The 15,861-nt window shown below is 33.1% G+C and overlaps 3 protein-coding genes across 4 annotated transcripts in view; 1 reads left to right on the top strand and 2 right to left on the bottom strand.

Moving 5' to 3' along the window:
- The window catches only part of LOC108748974 (protein zntB-like), an 8,648-nt gene extending 5,105 nt beyond the window's left edge, over positions 1-3,543 (top strand). Inside the window, exons 3-4 of the mRNA XM_018487431.1 lie at positions 2,389-2,717; positions 2,816-3,543. Of these exons, the coding sequence (XP_018342933.1) occupies positions 2,389-2,675 (287 nt within the window). The 3' untranslated portion in view covers positions 2,676-2,717; positions 2,816-3,543. The remainder of the gene's footprint in view (positions 1-2,388; positions 2,718-2,815) is intronic.
- A 1,873-nt stretch (positions 3,544-5,416) lies between these two features.
- On the bottom strand, positions 5,417-8,103 carry LOC108748874. The gene is made up of 3 exons (XM_018487263.1): positions 7,692-8,103; positions 7,365-7,487; positions 5,417-6,650 (listed from the first exon to the last, which is right to left on the bottom strand). The coding sequence occupies exons 1-3, from the start codon at positions 7,889-7,891 to the stop codon at positions 6,473-6,475; spliced, it is 501 nt and encodes a 166-aa protein (XP_018342765.1). The 5' UTR covers positions 7,892-8,103; the 3' UTR covers positions 5,417-6,472.
- Positions 8,104-12,493: 4,390 nt separating this feature from the next.
- The window catches only part of LOC108748872, a 14,101-nt gene continuing 10,733 nt past the window's right edge, over positions 12,494-15,861 (bottom strand). For both annotated transcript variants that reach the window (XM_018487260.1, XM_018487259.1), the window contains 2 exons: positions 14,682-15,197; positions 12,494-13,212 (listed from right to left, as the gene is read on the bottom strand). In XM_018487260.1, the coding sequence (XP_018342762.1) occupies positions 12,775-13,212; positions 14,682-15,197 (954 nt within the window). In that variant the 3' untranslated portion in view covers positions 12,494-12,774. The remainder of the gene's footprint in view (positions 13,213-14,681; positions 15,198-15,861) is intronic.

Raw genomic sequence — 15,861 nt, 5'->3', positions numbered from 1 at the left:
AAAATAAATCTTATCTGGACGTTTTATACGTTTGTTTAAAAAAAAAAATTGATATACGAATCAGGCAGATATGTGTATATGTACGTGTATATATGAGAATTAAATTATTTGTTGACACAGAATACCAGCCGATAACAGTTGTTTACTTCTGATAGTTTACGCCACTTTATCATGATTCCAGTGGAGTACGGTTAGTGACTGGATAAAATTGACGAATTCATAATGCCAGCAGGAGCAGAAAGTAATTCGTGCTGATCGTGAAAAATATTCCTAATTCAAATTCACTTTGAAATTATTTCATTCTTTTTTTTTCATAATCAAGAGCATTCGTCTCCACTTTTAAAACTTAAATCTCGACTTCGTCGAAAATGGGCGGAATTAATGAAATGAGTTACTAAGTGAGAATTTCTATGACGAGCGACTCTGCTTCTTTTACTCCAGATTGCTCTGGCTCTGACTATTCAATTGTAAATGTTGTATTAGATGTTTATTTAGCATCTAATATTTTTAAACATTAGATAATAAGCCGGTAAACAACATTTATAACTGAATAGTCAGGGTCGAATTGAAGTAGGAAAGGCAAAGATTTTGTAGGAACGTTCTCGCTCAGTAGCACATTCCATTAATTCTTAACATTTCCGACGAAGTCGAGACTTAATTATAATATCACTGACGTGATATCGGTTCTTTGCACGCGTGCCGTACACATTATTACTTTGCATCCAATAACGTTAAAGAAATTACATAAGTGTCGAAAAAGTAACAACAGGTGGGAGAGATGGAGCGTAATATCTCTGCAGATGTCATCTGTTACGCAATCTTAATTGCATCTTGACCTTCTCGCAAGAGTACGAAAGATTCGCGAAATCGAGATATCGCAGAGGTAACGTTCCGCTTCAATTCTAAAGCTGAATGACGCAAGAAACTGGATGCATTAATAAATCATAATCTTGTGAAACAATATCATAAAAGTGCATAAATGAAAAAGAATCTAAAACCGGTGTTAGACCAGATATTGAGGTTGAGATTGAAATTAACCAATCAGAAGGAAGAAAACCAATCTCAAGTTTAGCAAAACTTCGCTACGGTCAAATTCAGTCTCAATTTCAATCTCTAGCCTAATACGGGTTTTATAGGAATATTAATATAGTATAACTTTTCTGATAAAATAGTGTGATAAAATATAAAGTACTTATTATTAATTCGGATATTTTATGATGTTATAAGAAGCAAAATATTATAATACGAAGAAATTAGATTATATGCCTTTCTATTCATTGAATGGTCTATTGGAGCATTTATCCTACATAAAATACGAGCTCGTTATTCTTACTCGTGTCTGTGCGAAACATGAACTTTTACACAAGTCGCGTCGGGCTGCCACATGATTGGCAAATTGCATACGGAAACAACCCACTTCTTCCAAGGCACACACGGGTTTCACGTGTAGTGCTGGAATGACGTATGAACACTGTCATGCTGACAACAGACAAACGAATCTTGATCTCATAAGGGATCTGGTTATAGTCCCAAGGCTTTCTCTCCACCCATGGCAATGACCCAGGACGGGTAGGTCGATGGACGATCCGACCGACTTTCGACGGCTTTCTCAACCGTTTGACGTATTTCATGATGACAAAATTGCCGTCAAGTGTTTGAGTGCCGTTTGGAGAATTTCGTATGTATATATATATATATATACGCACACACACAGGCAGAAATTAATTACGGAAGGCTCGACGAGTGATGACAGTGGAAACGATGCATGATCAGGTGCAACATACACACGCTCAAGTTATGATATAACTTTGTCGCGAAATATAACATCTCAAAGGAAATTTTATAATTCATTGCTATTAGCATGTTATTAGCTCCAATAATTAATAAAATCTTAAACCTAATAACGTTAAACATTACTGTGACTTTACTGTGACGAACTATCCTTCTCTCTTAAGCTAATAAAAACTAATCTCTTACTGTTACCGAGTTATCTCATAAAAAAACGTGATTAAAATGAATTAAATTCACGAAATGTTATTTTCAGAAATGTATTTCCAAAATGTATTGACAGAGTCAAATAACGAAGTTAAATAACTTATTAAAAAGTCGAGATTTTAAAATTCAATTGTTTCTTCTAATAAATGTAATTAATAACAAATATAGAGAAAGAGAAATAGGAACAGAAGAATCTACACCTCTTCTAACTTACGAAAATTTTGCAAAATTCGTTATATGTGAACGCAAACAGTTCAATTATTCTACTATAATTCACCTCCGCAATTGGAGAGGTATACCTTCGCAAAATGAACCGCCAGTTCTTTTTACAGATCCCCTCGCGTACTTTAAAAATCGCGTGACATCTCAAACATCTACGCTTTCTGTCTACAGCTGCCCATTCCCACTCACATGATGGCAGCGGCCACGGACATTCGCATGGTGGCCATGGACACTCGCACGATTGCAATTCGCCCAACCATACGGAGGTAGAAGAGGAAGATGATCATGATCATGATCACAATCACAAGCACGACGTAGTCACAGGGATGATCGACAAAGTAACCGACAGCATCGCCGAGGTCCTCACCAATGCCCTCTCGTCCTCGACGATGCCGTCGACGACGGTACAGAGGAATGATATAAATGAGACCAGTCCATTACATCCTCAGCGCAGTTAGGGGACCGATCTTTGGGTTCCCGTAAGTTCCGATCTCCACGACTGAATTCGCTTCCTATACAAAATAAATGACAATAAATAAAGGGCAAAGTAAGAGTCTGTTTCACTCTTACTTTGCCCTTTATTTATTGTTATTTATTTTGAATTCTCTTCAGCAAGAGATTTCAGCGTAACAAAGATCTCTCGGGAGACTCGAAGATCTCGAGATGGCAACGATGCCTTTACTCAGGGGACTCTTTTCGCATTTTTTTTTTAATTATTTAGTAAAGAAAATGAAATATTAAAATGAGAGGAAGATCAGCGTTGACCTAATTTCTTTTAATGTGTGACTATACACCGATCAGATGGACTTGTAGATGGATATTTCTAATGGACATTGTGCAAATAGCGGGAAACTCATTATGTTCGATAAGACGGTGTCTTGCATTGTTGCTTTAACTGAGAAACGGCGCGACGTACGGAACAAACTTTCAGGATTTCCGATCTTTTCGCTGACTTACTTCGCGACAAACATCCTGAAGAATTTCTCACACAAAATCGCGATCAGAAAAAAAAGCGTTCCCGCACCGATATATCGTATCCGAGTTTATTTTTTTAGATTACGTAATAGAGAATAAGTTAAGTCCGTAGTGCATGATTATTTAAGTGCCTTCAAGACCTAGATACTCTAGTATCTAAAGTATTTATTGATAGGATATGAAGGCGTTCTCCAGAGTTTAAATAATTCTTGATAGCAATACAAAAAAAAAAAGGGATGCTGAGCATTTTATGGGAGCCAATTCAATTTCCTAATTATTCAACGAATCCAAACAGGCCATGCGCATTTATAGTAAGAACTTTTAATAAATTACCACAGATATTTTTTACAACTGTGTCATATTTTTTATGCCTAATCGGAAATGCGAAGTTTTTTTAGCGGATCTTTTAGGCTCTGTGATTTCCTAAATTTTACCTTTCCTTACATTTTTGTGGAAAAAAATTAATAGAATGTTTATTATTTTTACATTAAAAAGGAATATTTCAGACTAGATATTATTTCAAGACTAGTGAGAGTTTATCCTCGCGATTGGAAAGTGATTGTAGTAAAAATAAATCGCTTGAAAAACGCATATAAAATACGCTCTTCAAACACTTCTCCACGAGGCAAAAACGCTTTCGTAAACGTCATCTGGATTTCGCGTTGAGAATGGTTACTGTTGGAAAGCATGCCGTGTCATTATTGTGGTGCGACGAAACAATAGCGGCCGCGAACAAGACACGCGAAGAAGCACACTGCACCATGCAGCGATCGACCAACGTTCGCGGTTACATAGGGTGTCCTCGTTTTCTAAAGTGTAAAAAAAAATAAAGTAAAGCTTTAATTGTTCAGCCTAGTTCCCAAAAAGTCATTCTTTATTTTCGATCATTTGCTAAAACGATATCACAATATTTTTATAAGTAGAAATTGGACTAATAAAAATAAATCAAATAAAAAAAAAAAGAGGGAGAAATATATTCCGTCGAAGCGGATCTTAATGCTTACCTAATAATATATTCATACACAAATTATTAAGGATCAAGATCCATTCCGATCGAAAATAGAATTCTTTCTCTTATTTGAAAATTCTGTTTTTAAAGATATGAAAATTTATTCAAAATTAGGTGAAAAGTATACCGGCGTAAATAAAAGAATAAATTTCTTGGACACCCTGTATATAGACCCTCCATAAAAAGCTCCCATCTGCAACTCTCGACATACAGAGCGTCGTCTTAACAAGATAAATTATCGTATTTTTGCGGTTACAGAGGACATATCGAACGCAATGCGTTGCGCAGAATGAGACATTAAGATTCGAATTTCCGTAAATTAATCGCGTTTAATTTAATCCTTCATGATCTCAAAGAGCGAAGATTCGTATCATGAGCTTCCCACGTGATCTTGAAAGTAGCGATACTTACGCAGTTTCATTGTTTATCTATCGTCATAAATAATTTAATTAATTCAAACTTTAATGAGAATGTTCTCGCGTTACTTACGAGCAACGAGCATTGAAAATCGAACGACAGTGAGATTAACTCGCGCTTCGTACAAAGTATCGTATCGCGGCCAGTCACTCTGCGTTTATTTGTATTACTTTGAGACCCCCTTTTATCTGGTTCGATGCTCGCCATAATCGTACGAGGGTGCATTAGCACGCGTAAATAAACGATAATAGTTTTGAAGAAACAGACGCGTTTCAGCGAGACAACAAGAAAAGTTCTAACAAATTTGCAATTATTGCATACACCTTCAAGTTATTTTCAATTATTGAACTAACTGAGAGTTCATTTTTTAAACCATTATGCGCCATTTAGATATTTTCTACACACAGAAAAATATATACTGTATTTAAAAATTAATTATTTATTTTACAATTGTTTTATATATCCAAAAATCTAGTATAAGTTCATCATAAGTATTAAATTTATTCAAAATATATATTCTGAATCTAATAAGAGAAATTTATATTTCAATAATGGTTATTCAATTAAAACAAATTTGCTTATTACATTATCGCTTCTACGATAAAATTTTATAATATTGTTCAAAAGAAAAGTTTTTGTTTTGAATATATAAATTTTTAAATTTTACAGTAATAAGTATATTTTAAATTTTATGAATTATGTTCTAAGATTATTATCTTTGTAAAGATAACTTAGAAAAAAAAAGTAAATTGAGTCATTTTTTTTACTTTTCTTAGCAGTAGATTATTTTTTTGTGTGCACATTTACGCAATGAAGCGATAAATTTTAAACCAAGATTAATGTAGTGTAACAGTGTTTTTGTCTCATTGACCATGTTGCTATTGTTAGAATTTATAGCATCCATAATATGAAGTATAAAAATTTAAATATTAACAATACATACAGTTATTGTTAGTTTAGAATAAAAATTAGAAATGCAAAATAGACATCGATGGATTTCAGGCAGGTGAGGAGATCGTTCGTATGTTTCATTCCTTTTTTTTCTATCGTGTCACAATTCGTATATTCATATATTTATGGTGACAGTTATCTACATATGATGATTGCATTCTTATGCAGCTTACAAAACACGTTGTCGATAAACATACGATGCTCATACTTCTCGTTTTCCATAAACACCAGATTACGAGGGTCTCGTTTGAGTTCCCAAAGTGCGTGCAATATATATCTTAAGAAACAATTTATAAAATGCCGTTCACCGTGTCGGCGATGCGTAAATGAGCGAAGAAAAAAGCGCACGATAGTTTATGAATACTTCGCTGCCAGGTAAAGCCTTCTTCAACGCTAGAATCGCCGATATCACATTTTTGTGCGATACGACAATTCACATTTTTGGAATCAATACAACGGGTGCTTTCCATTTAATGATACAAATCGACACAGACATCATTCCTCTATTTTTTTTTTTACATTCAATGGCTAACAAAGACAAAAAGACATTTGTATCGATTTGTGCTACCAAGTAGAAAGCACTCGAATATCCATTCTCTATTTTGTCTTTTTTATTTTGAAAAAAAAAACGCGCGTATATAAAACTCGCGACGGAAAAAAACATTACTTACACATAATTTGCACTTGAAAAAATTTCCGATGAATCAAGTATTGAATCGCTCTCCGTAATCTCCTGTCGCATGAAACGAAAATTCCACAAGACTCGTCGATTTGGGAGTCGCGTTCGAAATGTAATACACAAAAAGTGCTGTCCCTTGCTCAACGTAGTACAATTTCATTCCGCAACAATTCGAGAAAAATCCAAGATGGGAAAGAAAAGAACAGAAAGCATATAGGAACAGCCTACTTTTTCGCTATTTGCCCATCCACAAATTCGAGATAACTGGAGCCAACTTTCAAAAACGCCACTCCAGTGCCGATGCCAGCTAATGTACAGCAGACTGGACTTGGTGGGACTATGGAACGTATCACTGCCCACAGTAAGACCGATCCTAGGCTCAATAATACCGCGCCAGTGGCACTGAAAAGTAAATGCGACAACAATAAGAGATAATTCAATTCTATTCCAAAAGGGATGTACAATTTGTTTCACAAGAGTATATATACATCTGTACAAGATTTATGAGAATTTTTAAAAAAGTATATATAACTTTAAAGTACAATCCAATAGCCTATTTCGTCATTGAGTATTGTAGAGTCTCCATTGTGCGTGTTTTTTTTTTTTTTAGTGATAGAAAATAACATCGTTCTTTCTTAGCATTTAGTGATTAATAATTTTGTACATATATATACATTTTCCATGAAATTTTCTCTTCATAAATGCTCAACATTTTTCAAATAAATTCGTATTAGGAGATTACACCACTCAGTCTAAGGTCATAATTTTTTAACTTCTAAGCAGTGCAATTAATTAAAATATAATAACAACAATATTTATCAGTCAAGCGGTCTAAGGCGCCAGACTTGAGATTCATATCTTCTCAGTTCAATACCAAGTTTGGGGCTGTCTGGTCCTTTCTACGAGCGTAGGTTCAAATCCCACTTCTGACAACAATACGTGCTCTCCTCCTCATTTAGCAACACAAATTGATACAAATGTCTTTGTTACTGAATATCAAGAAAAATAGAATGATGCATCGACTTGTGTCATCAAATGAAAAGCATTTATGATATATACATTCTTGTGAGACACTGTATATTACCAGTATGAAATCTTACCAGTATGAAATCTTACCTGTATAGAATTCTCACAGACTGTGGTGCAGCCTTCATATGTTCGCGTGTGTAAATGTATGATCCAGTACCAATCAGAGTGCCAGCCAGTAAGAAATTTGTAATGTCTTTCTTTGGGAATACTCTGAAAAAAAAAAAAAGAAATGGTACTATTTATAATCTCTCTTTTAATTCACATCATTTACATTCTGCGACTCATTAAAATTTAAAATCTAAGATACATTTTTCTGTCGTAATATTTACGCAAATTGCATACAGTTACGTAATAAGAGACGACAGAACAGACAACTCGTCATCGTCGTGTTGAATTGAAAGAAATGGAGCTTACTTGACGACGAGGCTCGGATTCATGACATTGATGGACATCGAAGTGTAGGAGACGGCGCCGAATGCCGGCGCGTAGAACTTGGCGATGTTGCACCGCGTGACCGGTCGCAGGCCGAGCTTCTTTACAATCGTCGAACAGCAACCGCCGCTGTTACTGCTACTGCTGGCAGCATCGCCGCCGCCGTTTCCCGTACCGGACATTTTTTCCTTCGTTGTGTCGACACGTTCTTCCGCTGTCACTGGAAAATTTCTTCCCCGGAGGAATTACTACTTACTAGCTGTCGCCGCACGCCAAGTATTGTCGTCTCGCGAGTACTTCAGTCGGTAACCTTCGCACTCGCATGTACACATACAGTTACACTCGCACGAATCACATGCACCGTGCGCGTGCGTGCCGGTAAACGTTACTGCGAAAACTGCGAAGTACGCGGCAGTGCGCAGGCGTGAAAAGCAAGGCGGCCGTCAAGTGGCGCTCCTGTCGTCGTATGGCTAAAGTTACTAGATTTCTAAAGTACCGCCAGAGAGAAACTTAAGAGAGCACGACTAGGGCACCGACAAGACACTATTGAAGACCGACATCCTTACGGGAGTTCGCGTCCTTGTGAATATTGAAGTAATTAAGAGTTAAAAACTGATGATATTGTACTAGTTTTATGATTTATTAATTTAATAGACGTATTTATGCATTTAGAATTCAATAATACTCGATTTTTCTTTTAAATTGTGATTTTAGTGTTGTTGTCAAAATTTGATTATCAACAGAGATAATAACTGCAGAGAAAAAATTGTAATTTTTCTGCAATATATAGGATATTGTAGCTTTACGAATGCATATTTATTTATGGAACATTCATGTAATAAAAATCATAAATTTAATAATGTATGAACCAAATATTTGTGTTAATAATAGCAAATTTATATTAATTGTTGATAATGTCAGCATTCTTTAATTACCTCCGGGCCCTTAGGGCCCTTTTTATACCGCCGAAAATTTACCCAAAGTTGACGATTTTTAATAATATCTTGTCAGTGACCAGGGCCATCAAACTGCCGTGGTTCTTTTGTTACCAGCATTTGTGGCGCCCACATAGCTATGACATAGGAAATGAGGAACTAACATTCAATATGGATGTCATTGTTTCTGGCACATTCCGATCGGCATTTTTATTGCCATATTTGCTACTGTTTGCTACATGTTGCTTGATATTGCTACATTTGGTCAGAGCACTTTCGAAAATATAAAAGATCAGAAGCACCGCAAAAAGGTGGATATTCTTGTGTAGTTAACACTTCTTCAGAGAGCGGTAGTGCCATAAGATGTATTTATCAAGTATTGCGTAATTGCGTAACCAATCAGAAGCGATCCGCTGTTGTAATTTCACGTTTTAAGCTAATCACACACACTTTCCGTAACAGTAAACAGGTTTTCGACCAATCGCGTTGCTCGATTGTTATAGTTATGGACGAACAAATCGAGCAACGCGATTAATCGAAAATCTACGTTACGTTTACAATTACTGTTTTATTGATTATTGATTAGTTACGTGCACGGAATAATAAGAAGGAGATCAAACTCAAGCAGCCGGACACGAAAAAAGTGGGCTTGAAGGTTGGTTGTTCCACCTTTTGAATTTTACCTGTTAAGTAAGTAGCAAGATTACCCAATCACATGCGTGGATTGCCAGTTTACCTAACAAGTACAATTTACTAAAAAGAACAACAGGGACTGAAACACGGTGTAAATAAACCTATGGAAAATTCGGCAGATGTGATTTTAGTGCAATCTACAACATACATACTACTACATACATAAGCTGCGTTCGGAAATATCAACCGAGTACCCTCGTGTATCATCTTATCTTTGTTTAACATTGAGTAAATAATAAAGATAAAACGATACATGGAGGCACTCGAATGATATTTCCAAACACAGCCAATGGCTGCGTTCAGCGGACTCAACAGTTGAGTGAGCGCTCGCTATTATTGGTGTATTCATTTAGATCATCCAATCAACATTTTAGATCTAAAAAATAATGATTTATAGTATTTGTTACTATAAAAATAGATATAACAATTTTAATCAAAATATGTACATATTATGTAATTATTCATTGATTATAAACTCTTTTTTAATTGAACTTGCACAGTTCAGCTTTTATTTTTTTTTTCAACATTGCGAGGAAAAAGGACAGATAAGCAATGTAAGAAATTCAATTAAAAAAAAAAAGACTTTATGGCACGTTAATTATAGAAGATTTTCCATTTGATGACACAAGTCGATATATATATATATATATATATATATATATATATATATATATATATAAGAAATTGACAAATCAATTATCCATATTTGTGGATAATAATTAATATAATAATATTGTTACGGCCGCGCGGCCAATTTAGACGAGGTCGCGCTTGCGGACGCGCACTTCTTTAACGAAAAATATCACGAAAGATGGTAGATGAAGCAATCAAGAGATATGTTCGTTCGCCGACAGCTTACATCCAAATCTGACGATCTTGTTGTCAGACAGATGAATGCCTAATCGTCTCGGCAACGCATGCTCTTCCTTACACCATGGGCATCGGTAAAATACGGACATAACAATATTATTTATATTTTAGCAACCTTTCTTTATTCATACAAATTAATGAATTAAACTTTTGATGTTTCGTTTATTATTAAAAAAAATTTATGTGTCATACCCTGCAAAAGTGGCATCTTCCCCCTATATATACGAATAGATACGGGTAGGGAAGATGCCACCTCCTAAAAGGAAAAGATATCACAAACAATTAAATAATGTGATGCAATATAAACTTACTTATTTTACTTATTGTATACATGTATATTATTATTGTTATATGCATGTTCATCTATACTTATACTGTAATTTCGTGTAGTAAGTTGATATTATATCATTAAGATTAATTCATTTTTTTTTTACTGTATTATAAAAAAAATATGCACAATCATCAAGTACAGAAAAGAACTGAAAAGAAACAACAATACCTACCTACAGCGCGGCGCCTATAGCACGATGTTATCATCTTTTCAGAATGATTTTTCCAAAAATTCAAATGTGGAAACATAATATTATTATACATGAATAAATTCGACATTCATGTTCTGTAATTTTTGTTTATATAAAATTTAATTTTGCAAAATAATGAGTGGGGTTGGGAGAAAGTTAAAAAATTTGATATTAAAAGAAAAATGAATACATCATTATATAGAACACAAAATACCATAAAATTTTTGTATTAAACATTTTTTTATATATCGCATAGTTTCGAAGATATTTGCTAAAAACGATAAAATCTTACTTTTCGAGGGGATGCTTAATTCCCTAAACTTTGAGATACGCTGATAAAAAAGAAATATGGATTTAATATTTTTTTATATTCTACAGTATATCCAAAGCCCATCAAAATCAGTGAGGGACAACTCCGACGGTTCCCTTGTTAATAATTAAAAAATGCCTGTACATTGTTTATGTAGAGAAATGCTATCTAAACGTATACAAATTGAATTTGAAAATGTAACGACAAATATTTGTGAAGAACTTTCAGAAATAAATTATATTTGTACAACAGCAGACATATGGTCTACATTTAGGCAGTTTCGTAGGTGTAACGGTTTATTGGATAAATCCTTAAAACTTTAAACGCAAATTTAGAGCTATAGTTTGTATAGGCGATTTGAAGGTAGTTATAATTACACTTTGATTGCTAATTTAAATGAAATACATGAAAAATATGGTCTCAATATAGAAAAAAATAACATGTACGGTAACAGACAATAGTAGTAATTTTATAAAAGCTTTTTGAGAATTTAATTATCATATTAATATGAGAAACAATGATGATGAAGAAGCTGACTATAATAGGATGAGATTAATGTTCAATTTTTTAATATTAATAAAATTCTTCCATTAAGTAAGAATGATATATTAGTAGATAAAAATTATTATATTTTGCCAAAACATCATCAATGTTGCTCTCATATATTTATTGTTAGTTTAATATGTACTTCCGATGTAAACAAATTAATTTAGTTAAACCCGTCTTATGGAAAATATCCTCTTTCTGTTATGAAGAAGTGCTCCAATTTATGGAACAAGACAATCGATCTTCAAATAAGACAAGCGAACAATATAAAAAAATTGTAAGTAAGGCTTCTTGTACACTATGTATAACAAGGTGGAATTCTTTTCACGACAGAATTATTGAAAATTAAAGAATTATTAACGAAAATTTCTGAAGCACTTGAAATACTATATTTTACTGCTCAAGATATTGAATTCTTAAAAGAATATAAGATATGTACAGATACCATATCATATTGTTTAAATGTTTTGCAAGGTGAGAAAGAAATATTTTTTGGTGATATTTCATCTCTTTGGATCTTTAGAGTAAAAAATAATTTTAAAAATATTAAAAGATTAGATGAAAACGATTTGGAACATTAAAATATTGCTAGCCATAAGAGTGACTAAAACATTTGCGTGACCGTTTTCATAATATAATTGAATTAAATGATGCTACAATCTTATTATTGCTACAGTATGTTACCCAAAATGGAAGCTTCATTGGGTACTTGAAAATCTAAAAGATAGTAAATTGCAGTTTATTAAAGTATGGTAACCAATTTTACGATTGAAACAGTTATAAATAATGAAATCTCAATTGCTTCGACAAATATTTATAAATTGTATAGCAATGTAAAAGAGCAACAATTTTTTAGTTTTATGGACAATTCATCTATTTCTCTATCTCAAAGTAGGACATTTAGCCGAGATGGAATTGTTTCAATATTTAAAAGATGATGATGTTTCGCTTCAAAGTCTTCATAAATATTCAAAAATTAAAATATTATTTTCTTAAATATAATACATACTGCAATACCATCTTCTGCTCCCGTAGAACGTCTGTTTCTAACTAAGGTTTCTAACTAAGATTCTAACTAACGATTTCTGCAAGAAGCAAGCTCGTTATTGCAATTGTACAAACAGGATTCCAATATCTTCAATTGTTTCCAATTGCCGCTTGAGAAACGTAAGACTCCTGTACGCGCGACCTCATTGTTTCCCATTTTGTAAGAGCTTTTTGTCAGAGGATCCGATTCGCAAGCATTTAATTGTCAGGACGACTATTGTAACAACGGCCCCGATGAAGGACACAATACCGAAGACCGCCAGTACCGCGAACCAATTCTTGAATGTGCCAATTCTGGTGTCGCAATCGTAACTATCGGTGTCGTTAAGATTGAGAGCCGATAGGTTGACTGGTCTGAGGGAGATGGATTTGTATTTGTGCTTCGCAACGATAGAATTCCGCTCTTTCCTGATGAATCGATAGGATATAGCATAAGTGAATTCCTGCCCATTGTGGGACCCCTTGGCGCTGTAGTACTGGATCAATAGTTCGTTTCCGGTAGACGTCAAAGGTATTTGGATATTGTTGATGTCCCAATGAGACGCATCACAATACGACCATATTAAGAAGCTGTTGTTTACCTGTGAATTCATAGAATGTAACTGTTTCGTAGAAAAAAAAAAAGGAAAAAAAATAGATCGAGAGAAAGAATAGAATTTTAATCTTTGAGTCGAGTGTGCCAAATTTTCGAATTCCTCTTTATCATTTTTCCTTCATCAATTTTCATATTTTCAGTAATTAAAATTTATTTAAAATTAATAATTAAAATTTATGTACATCCTGTAAAATGGAGATTAAAAAATTCAACGAAGATAAAATCTCGCGGAATGAATCCTTATCGATTTGTACACCCATAGAAAAGATTTCCATATCCAAAGTAACTACTCTTTGATCTATCATAAAATAGAATCAATAAGAACAATCATATTTCTTGTTGTTAGAGGAAATTTTATTTTCTTTCATGGAAAAGATTAGACTCGTATGTTTTTTATTATTTTAAAAATCCTAATCTCTTATACGTCTTATCGCTTACTTTATCACATGGATTCATCTGTACGTACTGAGGATAGCTAAAAAGTTAGTCGAAATATGTATACAAATTATCAATTCAATATGATAGATACAATTCATTAATATTGAAATTTATCGCGCACGTATTACAGCGCTAATTCCTTATTAGCCGAATTTATTATAATTATATATTTTTTAATTACATTTTTTATATCAGGAAATTTTAATTATTATTCGTTTATTTTAAACGTAAAATTATATAACTTAAATTATGTGTGTTACTGTTAATAATAATTTTATTTAATTATAATTATAATTATATATTTTTTAATTACACTTTTTACATCAGGAAATTTAAATTATTATTCGTTTATTTTAAACGTAAAATTATATAACTTAAATTATGTGTGTTACTGTTAATAATAATTTTATTTAATTATAATTATAATTATATATTTTTTAATTACACTTTTTACATCAGGAAATTTAAATTATTATTCGTTTATTTTAAACGTAAAATTATATAACTTAAATTATGTGTGTTACTGTTAATAATAATTTTATTTAATTATAATTATAATTATATATTTTTTAATTACACTTTTTACATCAGGAAATTTAAATTATTATTCGTTTATTTTAAACGTAAAATTATATAACTTAAATTATGTGTGTTACTGTTAATAATAATTTTATTTAATTATAATTATAATTATATATTTTTTAATTACACTTTTTACATCAGGAAATTTAAATTATTATTCGTTTATTTTAAACGTAAAATTATATAACTTAAATTATGTGTGTTACTGTTAATAATAATTTTATTTAATTTAAGGGAGGAAAATATGAATTATTGATCCGATCTTAATATTGTTTTTTTTTATTGCATATAAGGTTGCGATAAGAGAATATTGTTTAAATATTTGTTTATACGTCAAGAAAAATATTTTTTGTCTCGTTATCAGAAATCCTTTCTAAGAGGGCGAGAAATCATTATAGAAATCAATTATAAAAATATGATAGAGCTTACGCTTACTTGCGCTCCGTTATAGACAGTGATCTCGTTGCTCGGACAAGAGTTCAAAGTGAAGTTTCGCCTCCCCGTCTCCGGTTTCTCGTGTTCGGGCTCATTTCTGAGAATCTTTATATAGATCGAAACCTTCTCAGTAGTTCTACCGAGGAACTTGTAAGTGCACAAGGTATCCGGGGGATACCAGCTCTGCGGAGATCTAATGTTCTCCCTGTTGTTCCGTGGCCGCCCGGTGCTCCTGTATGCGAATTCGCATCTCGTGCGTCTCACCTCTCGTGAAACGCGTTCCTCTTGAAGGGTCACCTGGAAGCCATCGTGGGTCACGGTACCATCCTCGCGAGCGACGAACTCCAGGATCACGTTTTTCCCGCTCGAGTAGATGCGCGGGACTCGGCCGCTACCACAGAACCTCGAGATCTCCAAGATCCTCCCGTTTACATTTTCCAGAAGTGCGAGATAGTCGCCGCTGCCGCATGCATTTGCCAGCGATCGATTTTCCCTGAGATATTTGGGTTCTGGCGCCTTAATAGATTAATACGGGACATTATCGATTTAGGTGAACAAATATACTTGCTCAGAAATACCTGATGAATTAAATAACTGATGTAAATAAATTTCGTTAAACAAAAGACGTGGATCTCGTCGTGCGTAGTTATTTAAATCTTCATATTATAATTATGTCAGTTTTATGTCAGAAGTCTGGTATTTGAAAATATTAATGAAAAAATAGGATTTAAAAATTGCTGTATATATAGATTATTTTAAGATTCCTATTCACTCACTGCCGTCTCAAATTATGACGTCAGAAGGGAGAAAATAAAAATTTTGCAAATTACATTTGAATAGAAATATTTTTCAATAAAACAACATTTGCAACTGAACGGACTTAAAAAATATCGGAAAATTATCTTTTTTTGTTTGTATAATTAGGAAGAAATTAAATCATATTTATTTTGTTTTCGGTTATGCATAATTTATTTCCACACGTACGTTTATTTATTAATTAACAAAACAAAAAGAGAATTTTCGGTGTATTTTACAAGTCGATTTTATTTTATAAATTGTTTTATTAAAATATTTCCATTTTAATTTACTTTGCAAGATTTTTGTATTATGTATGTTTTCTCGATTTTCTGACATCACAATCTGAGATAGTAGTGGTGAATGAATAGGAGCCTTAAATAGC

Source organism: Trachymyrmex septentrionalis, unplaced genomic scaffold, assembly GCF_001594115.1.
Source record: "Trachymyrmex septentrionalis isolate Tsep2-gDNA-1 unplaced genomic scaffold, Tsep1.0 scaffold25, whole genome shotgun sequence".
Lineage (NCBI taxonomy): Eukaryota > Metazoa > Arthropoda > Insecta > Hymenoptera > Formicidae > Trachymyrmex > Trachymyrmex septentrionalis.
This window is presented reverse-complemented; position numbering and strand designations above follow the sequence as displayed.

Excerpts from the sequence above, each read along its gene's own strand:
- LOC108748874 (XM_018487263.1), bottom strand. The coding sequence starts at position 7,891 with ATGTCCGGTACGGGAAACGGCGGCGGCGATGCTGCCAGCAGTAGCAGT. Across the intron at positions 7,488-7,691 it reads AATCCGAGCCTCGTCGTCAA|AGTATTCCCAAAGAAAGACA; the intron begins GTAAGCTCCATT and ends TTTTTTTTTCAG. Across the intron at positions 6,651-7,364 it reads TCTGTGAGAATTCTATACAG|TGCCACTGGCGCGGTATTAT; the intron begins GTAAGATTTCAT and ends TTTACTTTTCAG.